The 20,313-nt window shown below is 48.8% G+C and overlaps 1 protein-coding gene across 6 annotated transcripts in view; it reads left to right on the forward strand.

Annotated features, from left to right (window-relative positions):
• Positions 1-19,950, forward strand: part of RABGGTA (Rab geranylgeranyltransferase subunit alpha) — a 45,259-nt gene extending 25,309 nt beyond the window's left edge. For all 6 annotated transcript variants that reach the window (XM_060684924.2, XM_060684921.2, XM_060684923.2 and 3 more), the window contains 11 exons: positions 3,739-3,822; positions 4,894-4,976; positions 5,066-5,167; positions 7,378-7,483; positions 7,589-7,640; positions 12,887-12,975; positions 13,609-13,697; positions 15,342-15,458; positions 18,646-18,759; positions 19,517-19,604; positions 19,723-19,950. In XM_060684924.2, coding sequence (XP_060540907.2) covers positions 3,739-3,822; positions 4,894-4,976; positions 5,066-5,167; positions 7,378-7,483; positions 7,589-7,640; positions 12,887-12,975; positions 13,609-13,697; positions 15,342-15,458; positions 18,646-18,759; positions 19,517-19,604; positions 19,723-19,871 — 1,073 coding nt within the window. In that variant the 3' untranslated portion in view covers positions 19,872-19,950. The remainder of the gene's footprint in view (positions 1-3,738; positions 3,823-4,893; positions 4,977-5,065; positions 5,168-7,377; positions 7,484-7,588; positions 7,641-12,886; positions 12,976-13,608; positions 13,698-15,341; positions 15,459-18,645; positions 18,760-19,516; positions 19,605-19,722) is intronic.
• The last annotated feature ends 363 nt before the right edge of the window (positions 19,951-20,313 follow it).

Genomic DNA, 20,313 nt, shown 5'->3' on the forward strand with positions numbered 1-20,313 from the left:
TCTTTTTTGAATGAAGGGAGGAGTGGGGAAAAAATCGGTTTTTCTTTTAAATGTCTGGCAAATAACTCCGGGAAGGGAATTTTCCCCTCATTGTTGCCCTCACAAATTATTTCTGGGAAGTGAAACGCATAGCTGAAATTCAGGAGTTTTTTTTTTTTTTCTCAAAAGTGTTTTTCAGGGAGGAGATAACTCCTGATTTTCTATGCCGGTGACCCCAGATTCAGCCTTCACACAGGCTATTTTAACCTGCATGTTTTCCTCGCAACATGCGATACAGGTTGTCCTCGATTTATGACCACAATCGAGACCGGAATTGCCACTCTTAAGCTAGGTGGTTAAGTGGGTTATACCTGATTTTGTGAGGGTTGATTTTTTAATTTTTGTTTTTTTTGCTATGGGTGTGAAGGGAATCGCTGCGGTTGTTAAGTGAATCATGTGGTCGTTAAACGAATCCGCCTTCCCCGATGGGCTTGGCTTGTCGGAAGCCAGCCGGGAAGGTTGCAAAAGGGGAAAATCACATAACCCCGGGACATTGCGACAGTCATAAATACATGCCGGTTATCAAGCCCCCGAATTTTGAGCATGTGACTGTTAGGATGCTGTGACGGTCGTAAGTGGGAGGACTGGTCATAAATTGCTTTTTTCAGTGCTTTTGTAAATTTGAATGGTGACTGAATGAATGGTCATAAGTCAACCTGTAGGGTTTTTTTTCCCTTCCTTCCTTCTTTTCCTTCTTTTTCTTCTCTTAATTTCTCCTTTCTTTTTTTTTCTTTTATTCCTTCCTTCTCTTCTCATCTCTTCTCTCCTCTTCCTTTTCTTAACTTTTCCTATCTTTTTTCTTTCCTTCCTTCCTTCCTCCCTTCCTTCTTCTTCTCCCCTCTCCTTTTCGCTTCTCTTCTTTTTCTTCTCTTAACTTCCTTCTTTCCTCTCCTCTCCTCCCCTCCTCTCCCTTCTTTTTCTTCTTTCTTTTTTCCTTCATTCCTTCCTTCCTCTTCTTTCTTTTTTCTTTCCTTCCTCTTCTTTTCTTCTTCCTTTTTCTTTTCTTCCTTCTCTTTTCTCTTCTTCTCTTAACTTCTTCCTCTTTCTTTTTTCCTTCTTTCCGTTCTCTTCTCTCCTTTTCTTAAACCCTTTCCTTTCTTTCTTCTTCCTTCTCTTCTCTCTTCTCTTCTTCTCTTAACTTCTTCCTCTTTTTTCCTTCCTTCCTTCCTCTCCTCTTCTCTCTTCCTTTCTTTTTTCTTCCTTCTCTATTCTCTTCTTCTCTTAACTTCTTCTTTTTTTCCTTGCTTCCTCTCCTCTTCTCTCTCCCTTTCTTTTTTCTTCTTTCTCTTCTCTCTTCTCTTCTTCTCTTAACTTCTTCCTTCCTTCCTTCCCCTCTTTTTCCTTCCTTCCATTCCTTTTCCTTTCCTTTCTTTCTTCTTTCCTTTCTCTTCTCTCCTTTTCTTAACCTTTTCCTTTCTTTTTTCTTCCTTCTCTTCTCTCTTCTCTTCTCTTAACTTCTTCCTCTTTTTTTCCTTCCTTCCTTCCTCTCCTCTTCTCTCTCCCTTTCTTTTTTCTTCCTTCTCTATTCTGTTCTTCTCTTAACTTCTTCTTCTTTTCTTCCTTCCTTCCTCTCCTCTCCTCTCTCCCTTTCTTTTTTCTTCTTTCTCTTCTCTCTTCTCTTCTTCTCTTAACTTCTTCCTTCCTTCCTTCCCCTCTTTTTCCTTTCTTCCATTCCTTTTCCTTTCCTTTCTTTTTTCTTTCCTTTCTCTTCTCCTTTTCTTAACCTTTTCCTTTCTTTTTTCTTCCTTCTCTTCTCTATTCTCTTCTTCTCTTAACTTCTTCCTCTTTTTTTTCCTTCCTTCCTCTCCTCTTCTCTCTCCCTTTCTTTTTTTTCTTCCTTCTCTCTTCTCTTCTTCTCTTAACTTCTTCCTTCCTTCCCCTCTTCTTCCTTTCTTCCATTCCTTTTCCTGTCCTGCCGATTTGAAACCCTCTCCTGCCTCAAAGACGGATGGAGGGAGGCCCCTTGCCAGTAGGAGCCCAGTCCAATGGATGAAAGTGGAGCTCCGGTTCTCCTCTTAGCCAACCCACGCTCGAAAAAATAATAATAATAAAGTTTGCAGAAGATTAAATAAACAGAGGATAAGCTTTACTCCTCCTCCTCCTTTGGAGGAGAACACTAAAAGGCAATTAATCATAACCCTTTTCAGAGAAAGTGATGATTTCCATGACAAGGTTCCCTTTTAACCTTCTCCTCCTCCTCCTTTTTTTCGTTCCCCTTTTCAGCCCCTTTCGAAATAAGCAAAGGAACACAAACGGGAGCGAGCCACACCTGCCTGATCTTGGCTTGGTCACGATCGAAAAATGTTGAGTGGTTTCTGTTTGGAAAAGCCACGATAGCAACCCGTCTTGGTGCCAACCTTGGCATCAACGGCATCGCACACAAGGCTGCCAATATTTTTATTTTTTTTTCCCCCCCCTGGAACATTTTTATCTGTCCGTTGTTGTTGGTCTGGGGTGCTGCTTTCGTTACAGGCGAGGAAAAAGGGATGCTCAGCTCAGGACAATCCACGAGGAAAACGAGAAAAAAAAAATCGGTGTCCGCCACCCGTTCGCCGCAGGCCGTTTGCCGCCGATCACCGCGAACGGGCGGCGATAGGCCGCAGCAGCGATCCCTGCCACCTAGAACAGCTGATTGGCGCCGCACCAATCCCTCTCTCCCCCTCCCCTCACCGCAATATTCACTCTATAAGACGCACAGACATTTCCACCCACTTTAGGGAGAGGGAGTGCGTCTTATAGTCTGACAAGTACTGTAATCAAGGAGAGAAGCAATGTAGGACTAAGGAGACATTTCCTGATGGTGAGCACAATTACTCAGTGGAACGACTTGCCACCAGAAGTTGTAAGTGCTCTAACACTGGAGGCTTTTAAGAAGAAATTGGACAACTGTTTGTCTGAAATGGCATAGGATCTCCTGCTTGAGCAGGGGGCTGGACTAGAAGACCTCCAGGGTCCCTTCCAGCTGGGTTATTCTGTTAAATAAAATTAAGGTTCATTTCTCTCTCTCTCTCTCTCCTTTCCGGAGGGGGAATTCATCCTGCAGTTCAGTCTGGACCAGGATGGCTTAAAAGTCAGCTGCCATACAGGCAGTCCTCAATTCATGACCAAAATTGGAGAAAACTGGAAAATTGGTTTTTAAGTGGAACAGTCATATTTGCGACCTTCCCTGCTTCCCCATTGGCTGAGAGGATCACAAATGACGATCATGTGACACCCAAGAGACACTGCAACCGTCATAAATACAGGCGCAGTTGCGAGCATCCAAATCATGATCCCAGGATTGCGACGGCCGTAAATGCGAAGACCCGGTCGTTGAGTCACTTTTTTCAGTGCCGGAAGTTGCTAGGACTACTTCCAATGGGGCATTTTGGATGTGAAACTTTAAATGGATGCCTCTTCTTGTTTTTAAGCATAAATATCAACTCTTTCCTGGCAGTTGCCGAGGGTTCCAATTCCTATTCTGATCCTGTTGTTGTTGTTATTATTATTATTATTATTATTATTATTAATCATTATTATTATTATTTATCATTATCATTATTTATCATTATTATCATTATTTATTAGATTTATACACTGCCCATCTCATTGTCGAGCAACTCTGGGCAGCTTAAATCATCATAAAAGCGCAATATGAAACCATGGAAAATATTTAGGAATAAGAATAAAGAACATTTTACCCAATCTTCTCTCTTCCAGAGCTGGAACTGGTGCAAAATGCTTTCTTCACGGACCCCAACGATCAGAGTGCTTGGTTCTACCACCGTTGGCTTCTGGGTAGAGGTAGGAGCCAAGCAGCCATCTTGCTTTCAGGGAAATTCGGCTTAAGGCAAATTCTGGGGAGGGGGTTGTTTCCGGCTTCTCCAGAATAGGAAGGGGGCAAGATGGAGGATTTATCGAGAGATAAATGAAGATTGTCCCCTCAGAATCGTCTATTGAGGGATATTAGAGGCTGGGAGACTGAGTTGGTGGGGTCCTTGGTGGTCTCTGAGCTTTGTGGCTTCCTTGCAGACATCTCATGACCCAACTAGGTAACATTATCAGTGTAGCGTTACCTACAAGCACTGATGATGTTACCTAGTTGGCTAATGAAATGCCTGCAAGAAAACCACCAAGCGCAGAGATTACCAAGGACCCTACAGATCTCCTCCTCCCTCATCATTCAAAAAAAAGAAAAGAAAAACCACCACTGCCTTCTAGCACTGATGATGTTACCTAGCTGGGTCATGAAACGTCTGAAAGAAAATGACCAAGCTCAGAGAGCACCAAGGACCCCACAGCCCTTTTCCTCCTCCTCCTCCTCCTCCTCCTCCTCCCCCATCATACCAGAAACCCCATGGAGATTCTCAGTCATCCAGGTCATGGTTGTCCCAAAGGTGCTTTTTCAAAATAAACCCCCAAGTGGCTTCAAGAATTCTCAGAGGGAGTACTAACGACCAGATGACTGCAAAGGAATATAAATCCTTCCCTCCTCCGCCATTCAGCCAGAACTGAAGAAGCTTCTTGGATGAGAAGCGAAATGTCTTCAAGGGAAAAAAAAAAGTCCAGTTGCCTCTTGAAAAAGCGCCTTTCGGACCCATTCCCTTTTAGCGCTTTTGATGTTCCTCAGTTGGGTCACGAAACGCCTGCAATTAAATCACCCGCAGTTCAACCCTGACCTTCGAATATTCCGTTTTATTGACGTTCTCCTGAATTAAGAGACCTTTTCAGGCCTGGGGAATCTCAACTTTCGGAATTCCCCAACGGTTAAAAATCCTGGGAGATAAACTCTGGAGCACGCTTCCTGTACGGGAGGCGTTTAACAAAACCCATCTTCCACTCCCCTGTCTGGATGCCTTTGTTTCCCCCTCTTAGGTGATCCGGAGCCAACCATTCGCTGCGTCTACGTCAACAGGGAAAACACCTCCTTGGCGGTGGCCTTCTCTCATCCTGTGGCGGTGAGTTCCAGAGGCTCTCGAGGAAAAAAAAATAAAGATTTTCAGAAGCCCGCCAGCCACGGTGACCGTTTCTTTCTCTCCGTCTTTAGGTGGCTCCGGCGTCGCATGACCTGATCGTGTTCGGAGACGAGTCCCCGCTGGTGGTCCGTTGGCGTACGCCGGATAGGAAAAATAAACCCGGATATATGTGGGTATCTTTTGAGACTCAGTCGGCCAAGGACGAGCCATTGATGGATTTATGGGGGAGCAGAGAAACAAATGGGGGTGCCCTTTAGTTAATGTTTGCATAAAATATCCAGCCTCCCTTTAAAAATAAATCTATGCAAGTAGTCCTTGACTTACAACCATTTGTTTAGCGACCGTTCGAAGTTATAGCGACACTGAGAAAAGTGACTTACGGCCGTTTTTCACACTTAACGACCATTTGCAGTAACCTCAGGGGTCAAATTATTCTCCAAAGCACCAGAAGGCAAGACAAGAAACAACGGTTGGAAACTAATCTAGGAGAGAAGCAGCCTAGAATTAAGGAGAAACTACCTAAGAGTGAGGACAGTTAACCAGTGGAACAGCTTGCCACCAGAAGTTGTGGATGCTCCAACACTGGAGGCTTTTAAGAAGAAACTAGAGAGCCACTTATCAGAAATAGTATAGCTTCTGATTGAGAAGAAGGGGTGGACTAGAAGACCTCCAAGGTCCCTTCCAGGTCTGTTCTATTCACAGTTATGTGTTCAAATTGAGAAACTTAGCAACGGGTTCACATTTACGACGGTCGTACTGTCCCCGGGGGATCACGTGATCCCCCCTTTTGCGACTTTCTGACGAGCCAAGTCAACGGGGAAAGCCACTGAACAGCCGTGTCCCTATCTTAACGGCAGTGACTCGCTTAACAACGGTAGCAAAGGTGGTCGTAAAATGAGACACTTTAACAACTGGTGTTGCTTAGCCGTAGGGATTTCGGGCTCGGTTGCGGTCGTAAGATGAGGACTTGCTGCCAACGCAATGCACACTGTCGGCCTTACACTCAAGGGTTGTTGTGTGTCTTGCGGAAATCCAGGAATTTTTAATTTGCCTGTTAACCCAAGGAGAACAGAGTGGATTTAATTACTCTCCGGAGACCAGATTAAGAGAGATCCATTTTAGGAAGAGAGACGGAAGGTCGAAAGAAGAAAAGAGTTGGGAAAAGATTAAATCAGATTCTTAGGCCGTGTTTGTAAACCTGAGGGATGGACTACAACTCCCAGAATTCCCCAGCCAGCCATGCTGGCTGGGGAATTCTGGGAGTTGAAGTCCATCCATCTTAAAATGGCAAAGGTTGAAAAAATATCACTTTAGGAGTTTCCTAAAATGGAAAAGAAAGATTCCCACAGAGTCTGTTTAGCAAGATTCCTGCCGAGGAATGTGCAGGATCCAAGAAATTCCAACAATGGCGATTTAATTACTATTTAGAACCCCTCTATGGTGTAATTTAGCCTACTTCACGTTTCCAACGAACAAGAGGCAGCTGTTTTTATTTGAATTTTCAGACTGGCTATTTACAGGCTAAGCATATCCCTAAAGTTGTTAAGTGAATCAGGCGGTCATTAAGCGAATCCGGCTTGACTTTGCTTTGTGGAAATGTCTCCCGTGGCAATCAGGCGACTCTGGGCTCCTGCAACGATCGCTAAACAGGACAGTTGTTAAGAGGGAGGCTTGCCCCCCCCCCCCATTTTACGACCTTTCTTGCCACAGTTGTTAAGCGAAACACTGCCGCTTTTAAATTAGAAACATGGTTGTTCAGCGAATCTGGTTTCCCCCGTTGACTTTCCTCGTCGGAAGGTCGCAAAAGGGGGAATCGCGTGAGACACACATCCCGCCCCCAGGGAACACTGCAACCGTCGTAAATACGAGTCATTTGCCAAGCGTCTGAATTTTGGATCACGTGACCCCGAGGATCCGACAGCGGTCGTAAGTGGGGGGGGAAAAAACCATCCCAATAAGTCACTTGGTTTTATCTGCCATTGGGACTTCAACTGGTCACTAAATGAGCTGACGTAAGTCGAGGACTGCCTGAATAAGAAACGGGAACACAACGGTCGTAAGTGTGGGGGAAAAAACCCATCCCAATAAGTCACTTGGTTTTATCTGCCTTTGAGACTTCGACTGGTCACTAAATGAGCTGACGTAAGTCGAGGACTGCCTGAATAAGAAACGGGAACACAACGGTTGGAAGTGTGGGGAAAAAACCCATCCCAATAAGTCACTTGGTTTTATCTGCCATTGGGACTTCGACTGGTCACTAAATGAGCTGACGTAAGTCGAGGACTGCCTGAATACGAAACGGGGAAGCCGGGCAGCTGTTTTTGCCATTTTCCAGAATTCTGGTTTGTTTGTTTGTTTTCCTTAAATCCGGCCACTTTTCCAGCTGTGTGACTTGCCAACCTCTGCCCTCAACGACCACTGGCCTCAACACACTTTTCGCGTCCTCTGGGCTGAAGGACACGTGCAGAAGGAATGCGTCCTCTTCAAAGGTGATGCGACCGCACCCCCTGTCCCGTCCCGTCCCCCTCAATTTTCCTGCGTCCGCAGTCGGACCCCTGACCTCCCCCCCCCTTCTCTCTCTCTTCCCCTCCCAGGCCACAAGGACTGCTGGAACCAGGATTCGGTGACGGAGGAACAGGTGTTCAGGTAAGGGAGACGGCCAAAATCTCGGGATGTGGGGGGGTGTCTTGGGCTGGGTTCACACAACACCTATAATGGAGAAGCGACTTGGGAGGGTTTCGGCCAAAGATGCAGGCCAGAGTTCATCGGATGGAGCATCAAGGAAAGGAGGCGAATGATTGACAAAAGGAAAGCCGATTGGTGTCTCAGCAGATAGGGCTAGGGAATTCTGGGAGTTGAAGTCCACCCAATGCTGGTTGGAGAACCATGGGAGTTGAAGTCCACCCAATGCTGGCTAGGGAATTCTGGGAGTTGAAGTCCACCAAATGCTGGCTAATGCTGGCTGTTCACCGCCCTGAGTCCTTCGGGAGAAGGGCGGTATACAAATATAATAAAAACTAAAACTAAAACTAGACTAATGAATTCTGGGAGTTGAAGTCCAAATGCTCGCTAGGGAATTCTGGGAGTTGAAGTCCACCCAACGTTGGTTGGAGAATTCTGGGAGTTGAAGTCCAAATGCTGGCTGGGGAATTCTGGGAGTTGAAGTCCAAATGCTGGCTGGGGAATTCTGGGAGTTGAAGTCCAAATGCTGGCTGGGGAATTCTGGCAGTTGAAGTCCAAATGCTGGCTAAGGAATTCTGGGAGTTGAAGTCCACTCAATGCTGGTTGGAGAATTCTGTGAGTTGAAGTCCAAATGCTGGCTGGGGAATTCTGGGAGTTGAAGTCCACCCAATGCTGGCTAAGGAATTCTGGGAGTTGAAGTCCAAATGCTGGCTAGGGAATTCTGGGAGTTGAAGTCCATCCAATGCTGGTTGGAGAAACATGGGAATTGAAGTCCACCCAATGCTCGCTAGGGAATTCTGGGAGTTGAAATCCACCCAATGCTGGCTAAGAAATTCTGGGAGTTGAAGTCCAAATGCTGGCTAGGGAATTCTGGGAGTTGAAGTCCACCCAATGCTGGCTAGGGAATTTTGGGAGTTGAAGTCCAAATGCTCGCTAGGGAATTCTGGGAGTTGAAATCCACCAAATGCTGGCTAAGGAATTCTGGGAGTTGAAGTCCACCAAATGCTGGCTAAGGAATTCTGGGAGTTGAAGTCCACCCAACGTTGGTTGGAGAATTCTGGGAGTTGAAGTCCAAATGCTGGCTAGGGAATTCTGGGAGTTGAAATCCACCAAATGCTGGCTAAGGAATTCTGGGAGTTGAAGTCCAAATGCTGGCTAATGAATTCTGGGAGTTGAAGTCCACCCAATGCTGGTTGGAGAATTCTGGGAGTTGAAATCCACCCAATGCTGGCTAAGGAATTCTGGGAGTTGAAGTCCAAATGCTGGCTAAGGAATTCTGGGAGTTGAAGTCCAAATGCTGGCTGGGGAATTCTGGGAATTGAAGTCCACCCAATGCTGGTTGGAGAATTATGTGAGTTGAAGTCCAAATGCTGGCTGGGGACTTCTGGGAGTTGAAGTCCAAATGCTGGCTGGGGAATTCTGGGAGTTGAAATCCACCCAATGCTCGCTAGGGAACTCTGGGAGTTGTAGTCCACCCACCTTAAAGTTGCTGCGTTGTGAGAAACACCGCTTTAGGATACAAATCCTCTCAATGCCGATTTGACACCCTGGTTTTACTTGATGGAGAAAAGAGGCATGTTAATCTCTACTTAGCACCTCAGACGCTCCTGTGGGGAAGACAGGTAGCTAATCCCCGTGTAACAAGCCTCAGTCACCGCAGCAAATCTTGGCAACGCACAAGAGCAAAGAGAGAAAGCGCGAGAGGCCCGTCCTTCAAGAGCGCGACTCAAACACGTTGTGCAACAACCTACACATCCATCGGTTGACCCTACAGGTAGTCCTCAACTTACAACCACGGCGGAGCCCCAAATTTCTGTGGCTGAGGGAGACCGTTGTTAAACGGGTTTTTGACCCATTTTACGACCTTTCTTGCCACCATTGTTAAGTGGACCGCTGCAGTCGTTAAGTGAGTCACACGGTTGTTAAGTGAATCCGGCTTCCCCTTGCTCGTCGGAAGGTCGCCAGAGGGGATCGCGTGACACACACACACCCCACCGGGACGTTGCGACCGTCGTAAATATGAGTCCGTGGCCAATTGCCTGAATTTTGAACCCGTGACACCCTGGGGAGGCTGCAACGCTTGTTAAGTGTGAAAAACGGTCATAAGTCACGTTTTTCTGTGCCGTCGTAACTTGGGACGGTCGCTAAGCGAACTGTTGTAAGTCAAGGACTACCTGTATATCTCGTATTTCAAGTAAGAGCATAACGTGGATGATGGAGCGCTCCTTTCTCCATTCTGCCCAAACACGCAGCTCCCTGCCAGGTTTTTAGCAATAGGAAAGGGAGGAAGGAGAGAAGGAAGGGAAGGAAAATGGAAAAGAGGAAAGGAAAGAGCATGGGGAGGGGGAAGGAAGGGAGAAAAGGAAGGAAGGAAGGGAAAAAGGAAACAGGAAGGAAGGAGCATGGGGAGGGAGGGAAGGAAGGGGGAAATGGAAGGAAAGAGGGAAGGAAGGAAATAAGAAAGGCAGGAAAGAGAAAGGAAGGAAAGCATGGAGAGGGAGGTAAGGGATGAAGGAAGGAAGGGAGAAAGGAAGGAAAGAAAGAAAAGGAAGGAAGAAAGGAGCATGGGGAGGGGAGGAAGGAAAATGGAAAGAAGAAAAAGGAAAGAGGAAGGAAGGGAGAAAGGAAGAAAAGAGCATGGGGAGGGAGGGAAGGTAGAAAGAAAAAAAGGAAAAGAAGGAAAGAAAGAAGGAAGGAGCATGGGGAGGGAGGGAAGGAAGGGGAAAAGGAAAGAAGGAAAAAAGGCAGGAAAGGAAGGAAGGGGGAAAGGAAGGAAAGAATGGAAAGGGAAGGAAGGAAGGGAGAAAGGAAAAGCGGCAGGAAGAAAGGAACATGGGAGGGAAGGAAGGGGGAAAGGAAAGAAAGGGAAAAAGGAAAGAGGAAGGGAGGGAGAAAGGAAGGGAAAAAGGAAGGAAAGAATGGAAAGGGAGGGAAGGGAGAAAGGGAGAAAGGAAAGGTGGCAGGAAGGAAAAAGGGAGGGAAGGAAGGGGAAAAAGGAAGGAAGAAAGGAAGGACAGAGGAAGGCATGGGGAGGGTGGGAAGGGAGAAAGGAAGGAGAAAAGGGAAAGGGAAGGAAAGGAAGGAGCATGGGGAGGGAGGGATGGAAGGAAGGGGAAAAAGGAAAGAAAGAAAAAAAGGCAGGAAAGCAAGGAAAAAAGAAAAGGAAGGAAATCATGGGGAGGGAGGGAAGGAAGAAAGGAAGGGGAAAAGGGAAAGGAAGGAAGGAAGGGAGAAAGAAAAGGAAGGAGCATAGGGAGGGAAGGAAGGGGAAAAAGGAAGGAAAACGGATAGAGCAAGGAAAGAAAGGAAGGAGCACGGGGAGGGAGGGAAGGAAGGAAGGGAGAAGAAGAAGAAAGGAAGGGGAAAATGGCAGGAAAGAAGAAGGAAGGGAAACGATCCCGGTTTTCTCCCATCATCGCCCCCTTCTCCACCCAACCACCTCGCTTCCCTTTTCCGCTCTCGGGGCATCCAGAGCCCGTTCTCAGGGCCCCAGGGCGGACCGAGATCTTGCCGTGAGCTGGCCAAAGGGGAAACTCGAGTCAGCCGGGGGTGATTTATGGGCCAACCCAGTTTTACGGGCACGCGTCAGCCGAGGAAGCGCTGAGCCCTGCCTGACTCACCGGAGGAAAACCGATCCACCAGGGTTAACAGGTTGGGAGATGCGCTCACCGCGTCGCGGTGCCTGATGTCAGTGGGGGAAGGAGGAAGGGTCAACCGGTTCGGATTAGGGGTCCTCCCCCCCCCAGCAATGTTGCACTGTATAACAGGGGGGGGCATAAACATTGTTGCAGGCCAGTTCAATGGTTCAAAATGGGGGGGGGTCTGCCAGGGAGGGGGGGGAGTGTTTCTCCCCCTCGGCAACCTTGAGATGGGTGGACTTCGACTCCGAGAATTCCCCCCAGCCAGCCTGTTTCAAGGCCCAGAATCCCCCCTGAGGGGTGGGCTCCAATGGAAGCTTTTTTCTCTCTCTCTGTTGGTTTTCTGCGAATAGCAAGGATGCGTTGGGTGATTTTTGCAGGGTCTTTCAGAAGGGGATTTATCTGTTTTATTACCCGTTTAATTGCCTTCTGATCAGCCGTTGGGTGAATGAGGGGGGTTCATAATGGCTACCCGTTCCTTCCTTCCATTCCCATCTGTTCCTTCCTTCCATCCTTCCTTTTTCCTTCTCCCTCTCTCCTTCCTTCCACTCTTCCTCCCTTCTTCCTCCTTCCTTCCTCCCTTTCTCTTTCCCATCTGTTCCTTCCTTCTTCCTCCTCTCTCCTTCCTTCCTTCTTCCTCCTCCCTCCCTCCTTCCATCCTTCATTCTTTCCTTCCTCTCATTCCCATTTCTTTCTTCTTTCCTTCTTCTTCCTCCCTTTCTCTCCCATCTGTTCCTTCCTTTCTTCCGTCTCCCTTCTACTTCCTTCCCTTCTTTCCTCTCATTCCCATCTCCACCCTCCCTCCCTTCATTTTTCCTCCTTCCTCCTTTCCTTCCTTCTATCTTTCCTTCCTTCCTCCCTCCCTTTCTCTCATTCCCATCTGTTCCTTCCTTCCTGCCTTCCATCCTTCCTTCTTCCTCCTCCCTCCCTCCTTCCCTCCCTCCTTCCTTCTTTCCTTCCTCTCATTCCCATCTCCTCCTTCTTTCTTCCTCCTCCCTCCTTCCCTCCCTCCTTCCTTCTTTCCTTCCTCTCATTCCCATCTCCTTCTTCTTTCTTCCTCCTCCCTCCCTTCCTCCCTTCCTTCCTCTCATTTCCATCTCCTCCCACCCTCCCTTTCGTTTTTCTCCTTTCCTTCCTTCCTTCTTCCTCCTCACTCCCTCCGTCCCTCCCTCCTTCCTTCCTTCTTTCCTTCCTCTCATTCCCATCTCCTTCTTCTTTCTTCCTCCTCCCTCTCTTCCTCCTTTTCTCTCATTCCCATCTGTTCCTTTCTTCCTTCCTTCTTTCTCCTGCCTCTCTTCCTCCCTTTCTCTCATTCCCATCTGTTCCTTCCTTTCTTCCTCCTCCCTCCCTTCCTTCCTCTCATTCCCATCTCCCTCCCTCCCTCCCTCCCTCCCTTTGTTTTTCCTCCTCCCTCCTTTCCTTCCTTCTATCTTCCCTTCCTTCCTTTCTCCCTCCCTTCTTCCTTTCTCCCTCCCTCCTTCTTTCCTTCTCTCCCTCTCCTTCCTCCCTTACCTGTGGCCAAACACCTGCTTTCGCTCCCTTCCTGACCCCTGCCTCCTCTTCCTGCCCCAGGTGCGATCTCTCCATCGAGAAGTCAACGGTGCTGCAGTCGGAGCTGGAATCTTGCAAGGAGCTGCAGGCCTTGGAGCCGGAGAACAAGTGTAGGTTTGGGATCTCGGGTGGATCCCGAGAAGAGACCTCAGTAGCAGCCTCAAATGTTTTTTCCTAAGTTACTAGTCCTCAAGACTGTCCTGGCAGTCTGTAGAACCTGTCTAGAGGGTCACAAGAGCTGGTCCCGGGGACACCCCCCCCCCAGTCTTAATAAACATCCTTCAGGACTAGCAACTTGAAAGATACAGGTACTCCTCGACTTACAACCGTTCATTTGACGACCATTCTTGTTAAAATGACTCACCACCAGTCCTCGCACTTACAACCGTCACAACATCCCGGCGGTCTCCCCGTTAAAATTTGAGTGCGTTATTTATGACAATCGCAGCTCCCCGGAGTCACGTGACTGCCATTCGAGACCGTCCCAGCCGGTTTCCGACAAAGCAAAGTCGGGCGGTTTGTTTAACGACCGTGTGATTCACTGAACGACGTCGGGGATTCACGAGGCAAAAAAAGGTGGCAAAGCCAAGCGCGGCTCAAATAACCACTGCCTTCCTTTCCGTAACAACGGCAATCCTGTTCCCAGCGGCCGCCGTAAGTCGAGGACTACCGATAAAACAGATGATCACAGCTTGATGAAACCTGAATCTGTCCTTTTTTTTTTTTTTTTTTTTCCTCCTCAGGGTGTCTCCTAACCATCATCCTCCTCATGAGGGCTTTGGACCCCTTGGTTTACGAGCAAGAGACTCTCCGCTATTTTGCTGCCTTGAAGGTCAGCTCGGGAGAGACATATACCAAAATCTGGTGTGATTCACACTTTATTCGGAAGCTAATCTTGCGCATGTAGCATGCGACATTTTGCTTCAGCAGCTGGGGATTTTGGTCGCTGTCCTCCCAGCAGCGGTGGGTTTCACGGATTCTTACCACCGGTTCACTTCCATGTATGCACCCGTCCTTGAAAACGTGGCTACATTGGACATCTTTACGGCGAGGCGGATCGGCGGGGCAGGCAATCACCGTTAGCGGTTCCCCCGAACCGGCTCGAACCGTCCCGAACCGGCTGAATGCCACCTCTCCTTCCCAGTGCACCTGAAGAGGGTCAGGCTGTAAAAAAGCCACAATAAGCCAACCTTATCTCTGCGGGATGCCTTCTCGGGACGACAGCACCCCTGAGCATGTGCAGAGCTGTCCTACTTCCTTTAACCAATCTTTCTTCTTCTTCTCACTCGTACATCCCTATAGGGGAATTACAGAAGGTCCCCGGTTTACAAATGAATTTGAGAAAACATCTCAAGATTTCTATTTTGTAAGATTCCGTATTCTCAGTGTTTTATCCGACAACTTTAAGAAGGGTGGACTTCAACTCCCAGAACTCCCCAGCCGGCAAAGATTTACCAGAATTCAGCATGGATAAAAGAACAAATCATCCTTATCGACATTTTTTGGATAGGGTAACTTTCTTAATAGAAAGTGGGAATGCGGTAAACATAATATATCTTGATTTCAGCAAAGTGAAGAAAAGAGCCGGCCGGGGAATTCCTTGGAGTTGATGTTCACCTATCTTAAATCAAGCTGGCTGGGGAATTCTGGGAGTTGAAGTCTACCCATTTTAAACCACAGTGGCTAGGGAATTCTGGGAGTTGAAGTCCTCCCCCTATCTTAAAAGCATGCTGGCTGAGGAGTTCTGGGAACTATAGTCCACCCATTTTAAAGCAGAGTGGCTAGGGAATTCTGGGAGTTGAAGTCCACCCATTTTAAAGCACAGTGGCTAGGGAATTCTGGGAGTTGAAGTCCACCCATCCTATAAGCATACTGGCTGGGGAATTCTGGGAGTTGAAGTTCATCTATTTTAAACCACAGCGGTTAAGGAATTCTGGGACTTATGGTCCACCCATCTTAAAAGCATGAAGTCCACCCATTTTAAAGCAGAGTGGCTGGGGAATTCTGGGAGTTGAAGTCCACCCATTTTAAAGCAGAGTGGCTAGGGAATTCTGGGAGTTGAAGTCCACCCCCCATCTTAAAAGCATGCTAGCTGAGGAGTTCTGGGAACTGTAGTCCACCCATTTTAAACTACAGTGTCTAGGGAATTCTGGGAGTTAACGTCCACCCATTTTAAAGCAGAGTGGCTGGGGAATTCTGGGAGTTGAAGTTCATCTATTTTAAACCACAGCGGCTAGGGAATTCCGGGACTTCTGGTCCACCCATCTTAAAAGCATGAAGTCCACCCATTTTAAAGCTGAGTGAGCTGGGGAATTCTGGGAGTTGAAGCCCACCCCTCTTAAAAGTTGCCAAGGATGACAAACCCTGCCGTATCTTTATAATAAAATGACCCACCTGGATATATTCACATGTCAATCTTGTTGATAACCGAGCCAATGATGCTCTCGTATCCTCACTTCGGTCTTTCCTTCATCAGGCCGCAGACCCCATGCGCTCCTCGTACCTCGACGACCTCCGGAGCAAGTTTCTGATTGAGAACAGCGTCCTCAAAATGGAGTACGCCGATTCGCGCGTGGTGGACCTGTCCCAAAAGGTAGTTGGCCAGGGATGAGGGGGATGGAGGGTCCCTTCAGGTGGGCAGATCTAAGAACCAGGTGAGCAATCCAGAGAGCGTCCTCGGAAAACGGCGAGGAATGTGACCGCCTGATTAATTCTTGGGGTACCAAAAACAGAGGAGAGGTTACCTCTTCGAACTTTGTAAAGAGCCAGCCAGATGTCGAGATGGGATTCGGAATTTTTCTCCGCCTATCCAGTCGTTCCCAAGGACCTGAGATAAGACAGATGTGGTTGTTTGATGGCGTTAAAATGCCTCATCGTAGGATGTCAGCCCTTTCCAAGTCAAGCTGCCTTCCGCAATTGACCGATGGGGATTTTGTCAATGCCGACGGTGCTCCAGATACAATTATTCCTTGATTTTTACAGCCGCAGCTGTCCCGAAATTTTAACATTGCTAAGCCAGACGGTTGTTAAGTGAGTTTTGTCCCGTTTTGCGACCACTGCTGTGGTCGCAAGATTGTTCAGCGAATCTGCCTTTTCCGTGTCAGAAGAGTGCAAAACTTGATCACGTGACTCCGGGACCCGGCAGGCGCCATCAATACCCGCCAGTTCTCAGGCGTTTTGACTTTTGATCCCGTGACTTAAGGAGTCACGGGATCAAATCTCCTTCATTCCATTCCATTCCAAACTTCCTAACGGGGAGGGCAATTAACCAGTGGAACAGCTTGCCACCAGAAGTTGCGGGTGCTTCCTCATTAGGAGGTTTTTCAGAAGAGACTGGACAGCCATTTTTTTTTCTGAAATGGGATAGGATCTCCTGCTTGAGCAAGGGGCTGGACTAGAGGACCTCGAAGGCCCCTTCCAGCTCTATTCTAGTTCTGATTCTGACTTTGGGGATCGTTGTTTTCCACACGACGGCCGTCGGTGTGAAAAACGGCCGTAAGTCATTTCTTTTCAGTGCCGCTGCAATTTCAAAATTGTCACTAAACAAATGGTCGTAATTCAAGGACTACCTATATTCCTCACTTTTCTGCACACAATACACACCCAGAGAGAGACGGAGAGACAGACAGGTGTCAAACACAGGACCCCTGTTTACAGAACTTGAGCTACAGATGTCACCCATCGTGGCAGCCACTTCCTCCTTTTGTGGCTGCCAAGGAAATTGGTCCATAAGCTAAAGGTGTGCCAACTTCACCGCTTTAGCGGTGTTGGGAAATACGGAGGGCCCGGCCTGAGAAAAAAAAAAAACGCCAATTTTTCTCCCTTGGGGAGAACCAGACTTAAGTTCTGCGGGGTGGAAAGTCAATTTTTGGACTGGTTTGACGGGGGTTTTCGTGAAAAAAAAATCTCGTAATTGTGGAAGGAGAAACCGAAGGCTCGGAAGGCGTCATTCGCCTCATCCTTGCGAATTGCATATTGATTTCCCGATGTTTTTTGTACATTTAGATGAACAAGAGTTCTGTAAATTTAGAATAACAGAGTTGGAAGGGACCTTGTAGGTCCGTGAGGCACGTGGAGCCATATCTGTGGGCACGCGAGCATTGCCCTAGCTCAGCTCCAACACATATGCGCATGGCGGCCAGCTGATTTTCGGGCTTTCCGGGCCCACCGGAAATCGGGAAACGGGCTGTTTCTGGCCTCCGGGGAGGTAGGGAAGGCCGTTTTCGCCCTCCCCAGGCTCCTAAAAAGGCTCTGGAGCCTGGGGAGGGCGAAAAACGAGCCTTCCGGTCCCACCGAAAGTTGGGAAACAGGCCGTTTCCAGCCTCCTGGGAGGTAGGGAAGGCCGTTTTCGCCCTCCCCAGGCTCCAAGAAAGACTCTGGAGCCTGGGGAGGGCGAAAGCCTGGGGAGGGCCCACCGTGCCATCACATGCCAAAAGCGGGGGAGCGCGGGGGGGTCACGCACACATTTAATTATGGGCGTCGGCACGCGTGTGCGTGACCCCCCCCCGTGCTCCCCCCTGGGTTTTAGCACGCGACGGCAAAATGGTTAGCCATCACTGTTTTAGGTCATCTAGTCCAACCCCTCCCCCTCCCCGCCCAGGCGGGACACCCTACACCCAGTGGTGGGATTCAAATAATTTAACAACTGGTTCTCTGCCCTAATCAGCGGCTGGGTGGGCGTGGCCATGGTGGGCGTGGCCATGGGTGTGTGACAGGCAGTACTTGGACTCCTGCATTCCCCGCCCCCCCCCCCCCTCGGAGCAAAAACGGGCTTAGTGGGGAACCTCCACCCCCTGCGCCCCATTTTGGGCCTAGTAGGCCTCTCTGCAGCCTCCTGGGAGCAAAAACGGGCCGCTGAGGGGCCGCACCGCCCCCTGCGCCATTTTGGGCATAGTAGGCCTCCCTGTACTTACCTGGGAGCCAAAATGGGGCACGTGGGGACTCCTGGAAGGGGCAGGGCGGGAAGGGGCAGAGCCAGTCAGCAGTTTATCTACCAGTTCGCTCGAACCGGCCCAAACCGACTGAATCCCACTACTGCCTACACCCTTTTCTGACATTTCTACACCATTTTTCTCCTAAATTAAAACAGTCACTGGTCCTGGGTGCAAATCTCACATCGGTTGCAATCCCGGGAAACCTCAGCCCTCGTGCCATACAGGTAGTCCTCGACGTACGACCGCGACGGAGCCCAATATTGCTAAGCGAGGCGGTTGTGAAGTGAATTCTGCCTCATTCCACGCCCTTTTCTTGCCACAGCTGTTAAGCCGATCGCCGCAGTTGTAAAGCGAGCAACACAGTTGTTAAGCAAATCCGGCATCCCTCGTTGACGTTGCTTGTCCGAAGGGCGCAAAAGGGAATCGCGTGATCCCGGGGACGCTGCGACCGTCATAAATATGAACCGAGCGTCTGAAATTTTGATCACGGGAACCTGGGGGACGCTATAAGGCAGCAACTGTGGAAAAACGGTCGTACGTCACATTTTTCGGCGCCGCAGTGATTTTGAGCGGTCACTAAACGGACTGTTGCAAGTCGAGGACTACCTGTATTCAAGAGAGCGAAGGAGGATTGGAAAAAGAGAGGTTTCGACTGCATCTGAGATTTTTAAAATGTGAAATATTAAAAATATGAAATATTGGTATTAAAAATATTTAAAAGCACTGCAAGAAACTGAAAGAAGCCACGATTGACAGGCGAGTAGATTTACTTGCCTATAAAGTCAGGTAAAGAGTTAAAAGAACAGTAAGAAATTCTGATTATTATTTATTTTTTGCTTTCCTTAGGGCCTGACCAACCTGTGCCACCTCGAACACCTGTTGCTGGTCACGCACCTGAATCTCTCCGACAACCTTCTCTCGGCCTTCCCCCCCACACTGGCCATGATGCTTTGCCTCGAGGTAAGGTCACTCCCCCCCCCTCACTCCCCTCATCCTCTTTCGGAGCTCGGCTTCTCCAACCTGGTGCCCGCCCCCTCCTAAGAGAGCCCTGAAACCATCAGCCACAGCTTTGCTTTCTGGGCTGAGCACAGGTTCTCCTCGGGTGGCCGGATTTGGCCCGCGATGTGGCCGAATTTGGACCGCGGGGCCAAATTCACCTTCCGATGAGCAGAGTCAATGGGGAAGTTGGATTTGCGTGATTCACTTAACAACGGGGGGAAAGCCATCAAGTTGGGCGTGACTCATTGTATGACCATCTTGTTCAGCGATGGAAATTCTGGTCCCTGTTGTAAGGGGAGGACTACCTGTAGTGAATGAGCTGTACAGGCAGTCCTCAACTTACGACCGCAATGGTGCCCACAAATTCTGTTGTTCAGCGAGACCGTTGTCAAGTGCATTTTGCCCTGTTTTACGACCTTCCTTACCACCGTTGTTAAGTGAATCACTGCCGTTGTTAAGTTACTAGCTTGTTTATGAAGCGAATCTGGCTTCCCCCTTGACTTTGCTTGACCACGGGACCCCTTTTGCAACCGTCATAAGTCCAGGCCAGTTGCCGAGCGTCTGAATTTTGATCACGTGACCGCAGGGATGCCACAACGGTCATAAACGGTCCCGGTCACTTTTTTCCCGGCCGCGGCAACCCCGAACGGTCACTAAACGGACGATCGTAAGTGAAGGACTCCCCGTATCTCCCATTCTCCGCTTTTTTCTTCCCCAGGTGATGGAAGTCGACGACAACCAGATCGAGAGCCTGGAAGGGCTGCCCCCTCTGCCTTCTCTGGAGGAACTGTCACTCCGTAACAACCGTATCCTTGCGTCGCAGGACGAGGCCGGTTCCTGAATGGAGCTGGGGAGATTGACAGGCGGTGGGGGGTGGGGTATCGCTGACCAAAGCCCTCCTTAACTCGTTTTGCGTCCATCAAGGCATCCAGCGAGCCTCCGCCCTCAGGAGCCTGGCCGCCTTCCCCGCCTTGGCTCAGCTCAACCTGCAAGGAAACCCCCTGTGCCAAATCCCAGGCGTCCAATCAGAGCTGGCCACGCTGCTCCCGAACGTGACCACCATCTTGACTTGATTTCCTGACGTGCGGAGAAAGGAGAGTGACAGCACCGGAGACCCTTAATTTATTGCCAATTAAAATCATCCCAATCAGAGGCTTTGTGGTGTGAGTTTCTTTATTTATTTGCATCCCTTCTTTATTATTATTTTGTTATTATTATTATTTTAAGGCAACCGATAATTCCAGAACCACTTTCTTTGTCCTGTGTTCCCCACAACAACAACAACAACCCTGTGAGGTAGGCTGGGATGAGAGAGACCGATCCGACCAAAGTCACCCAATTGGCTTTCATGTTTAAGGCGGGACTAGAACTCACCATCTCCTGGTGATTGGCCCAAAGTCACCCAGCTGGATTTCATGCTTAAGGCGGGACTAGAACTCTCTGTCTCCTGGTGATTGGCTCAAAGTCACCCAGCTGGCTTTCATGCCTGAGGTGAGACTAGAACTCCCAGTCTCC

The sequence above is a fragment of the Pantherophis guttatus genome, chromosome 4 (genome assembly GCF_059756535.1).
Source record: "Pantherophis guttatus breed Tessera chromosome 4, ASM5975653v1, whole genome shotgun sequence".
Taxonomy (NCBI): domain Eukaryota; kingdom Metazoa; phylum Chordata; class Lepidosauria; order Squamata; family Colubridae; genus Pantherophis; species Pantherophis guttatus.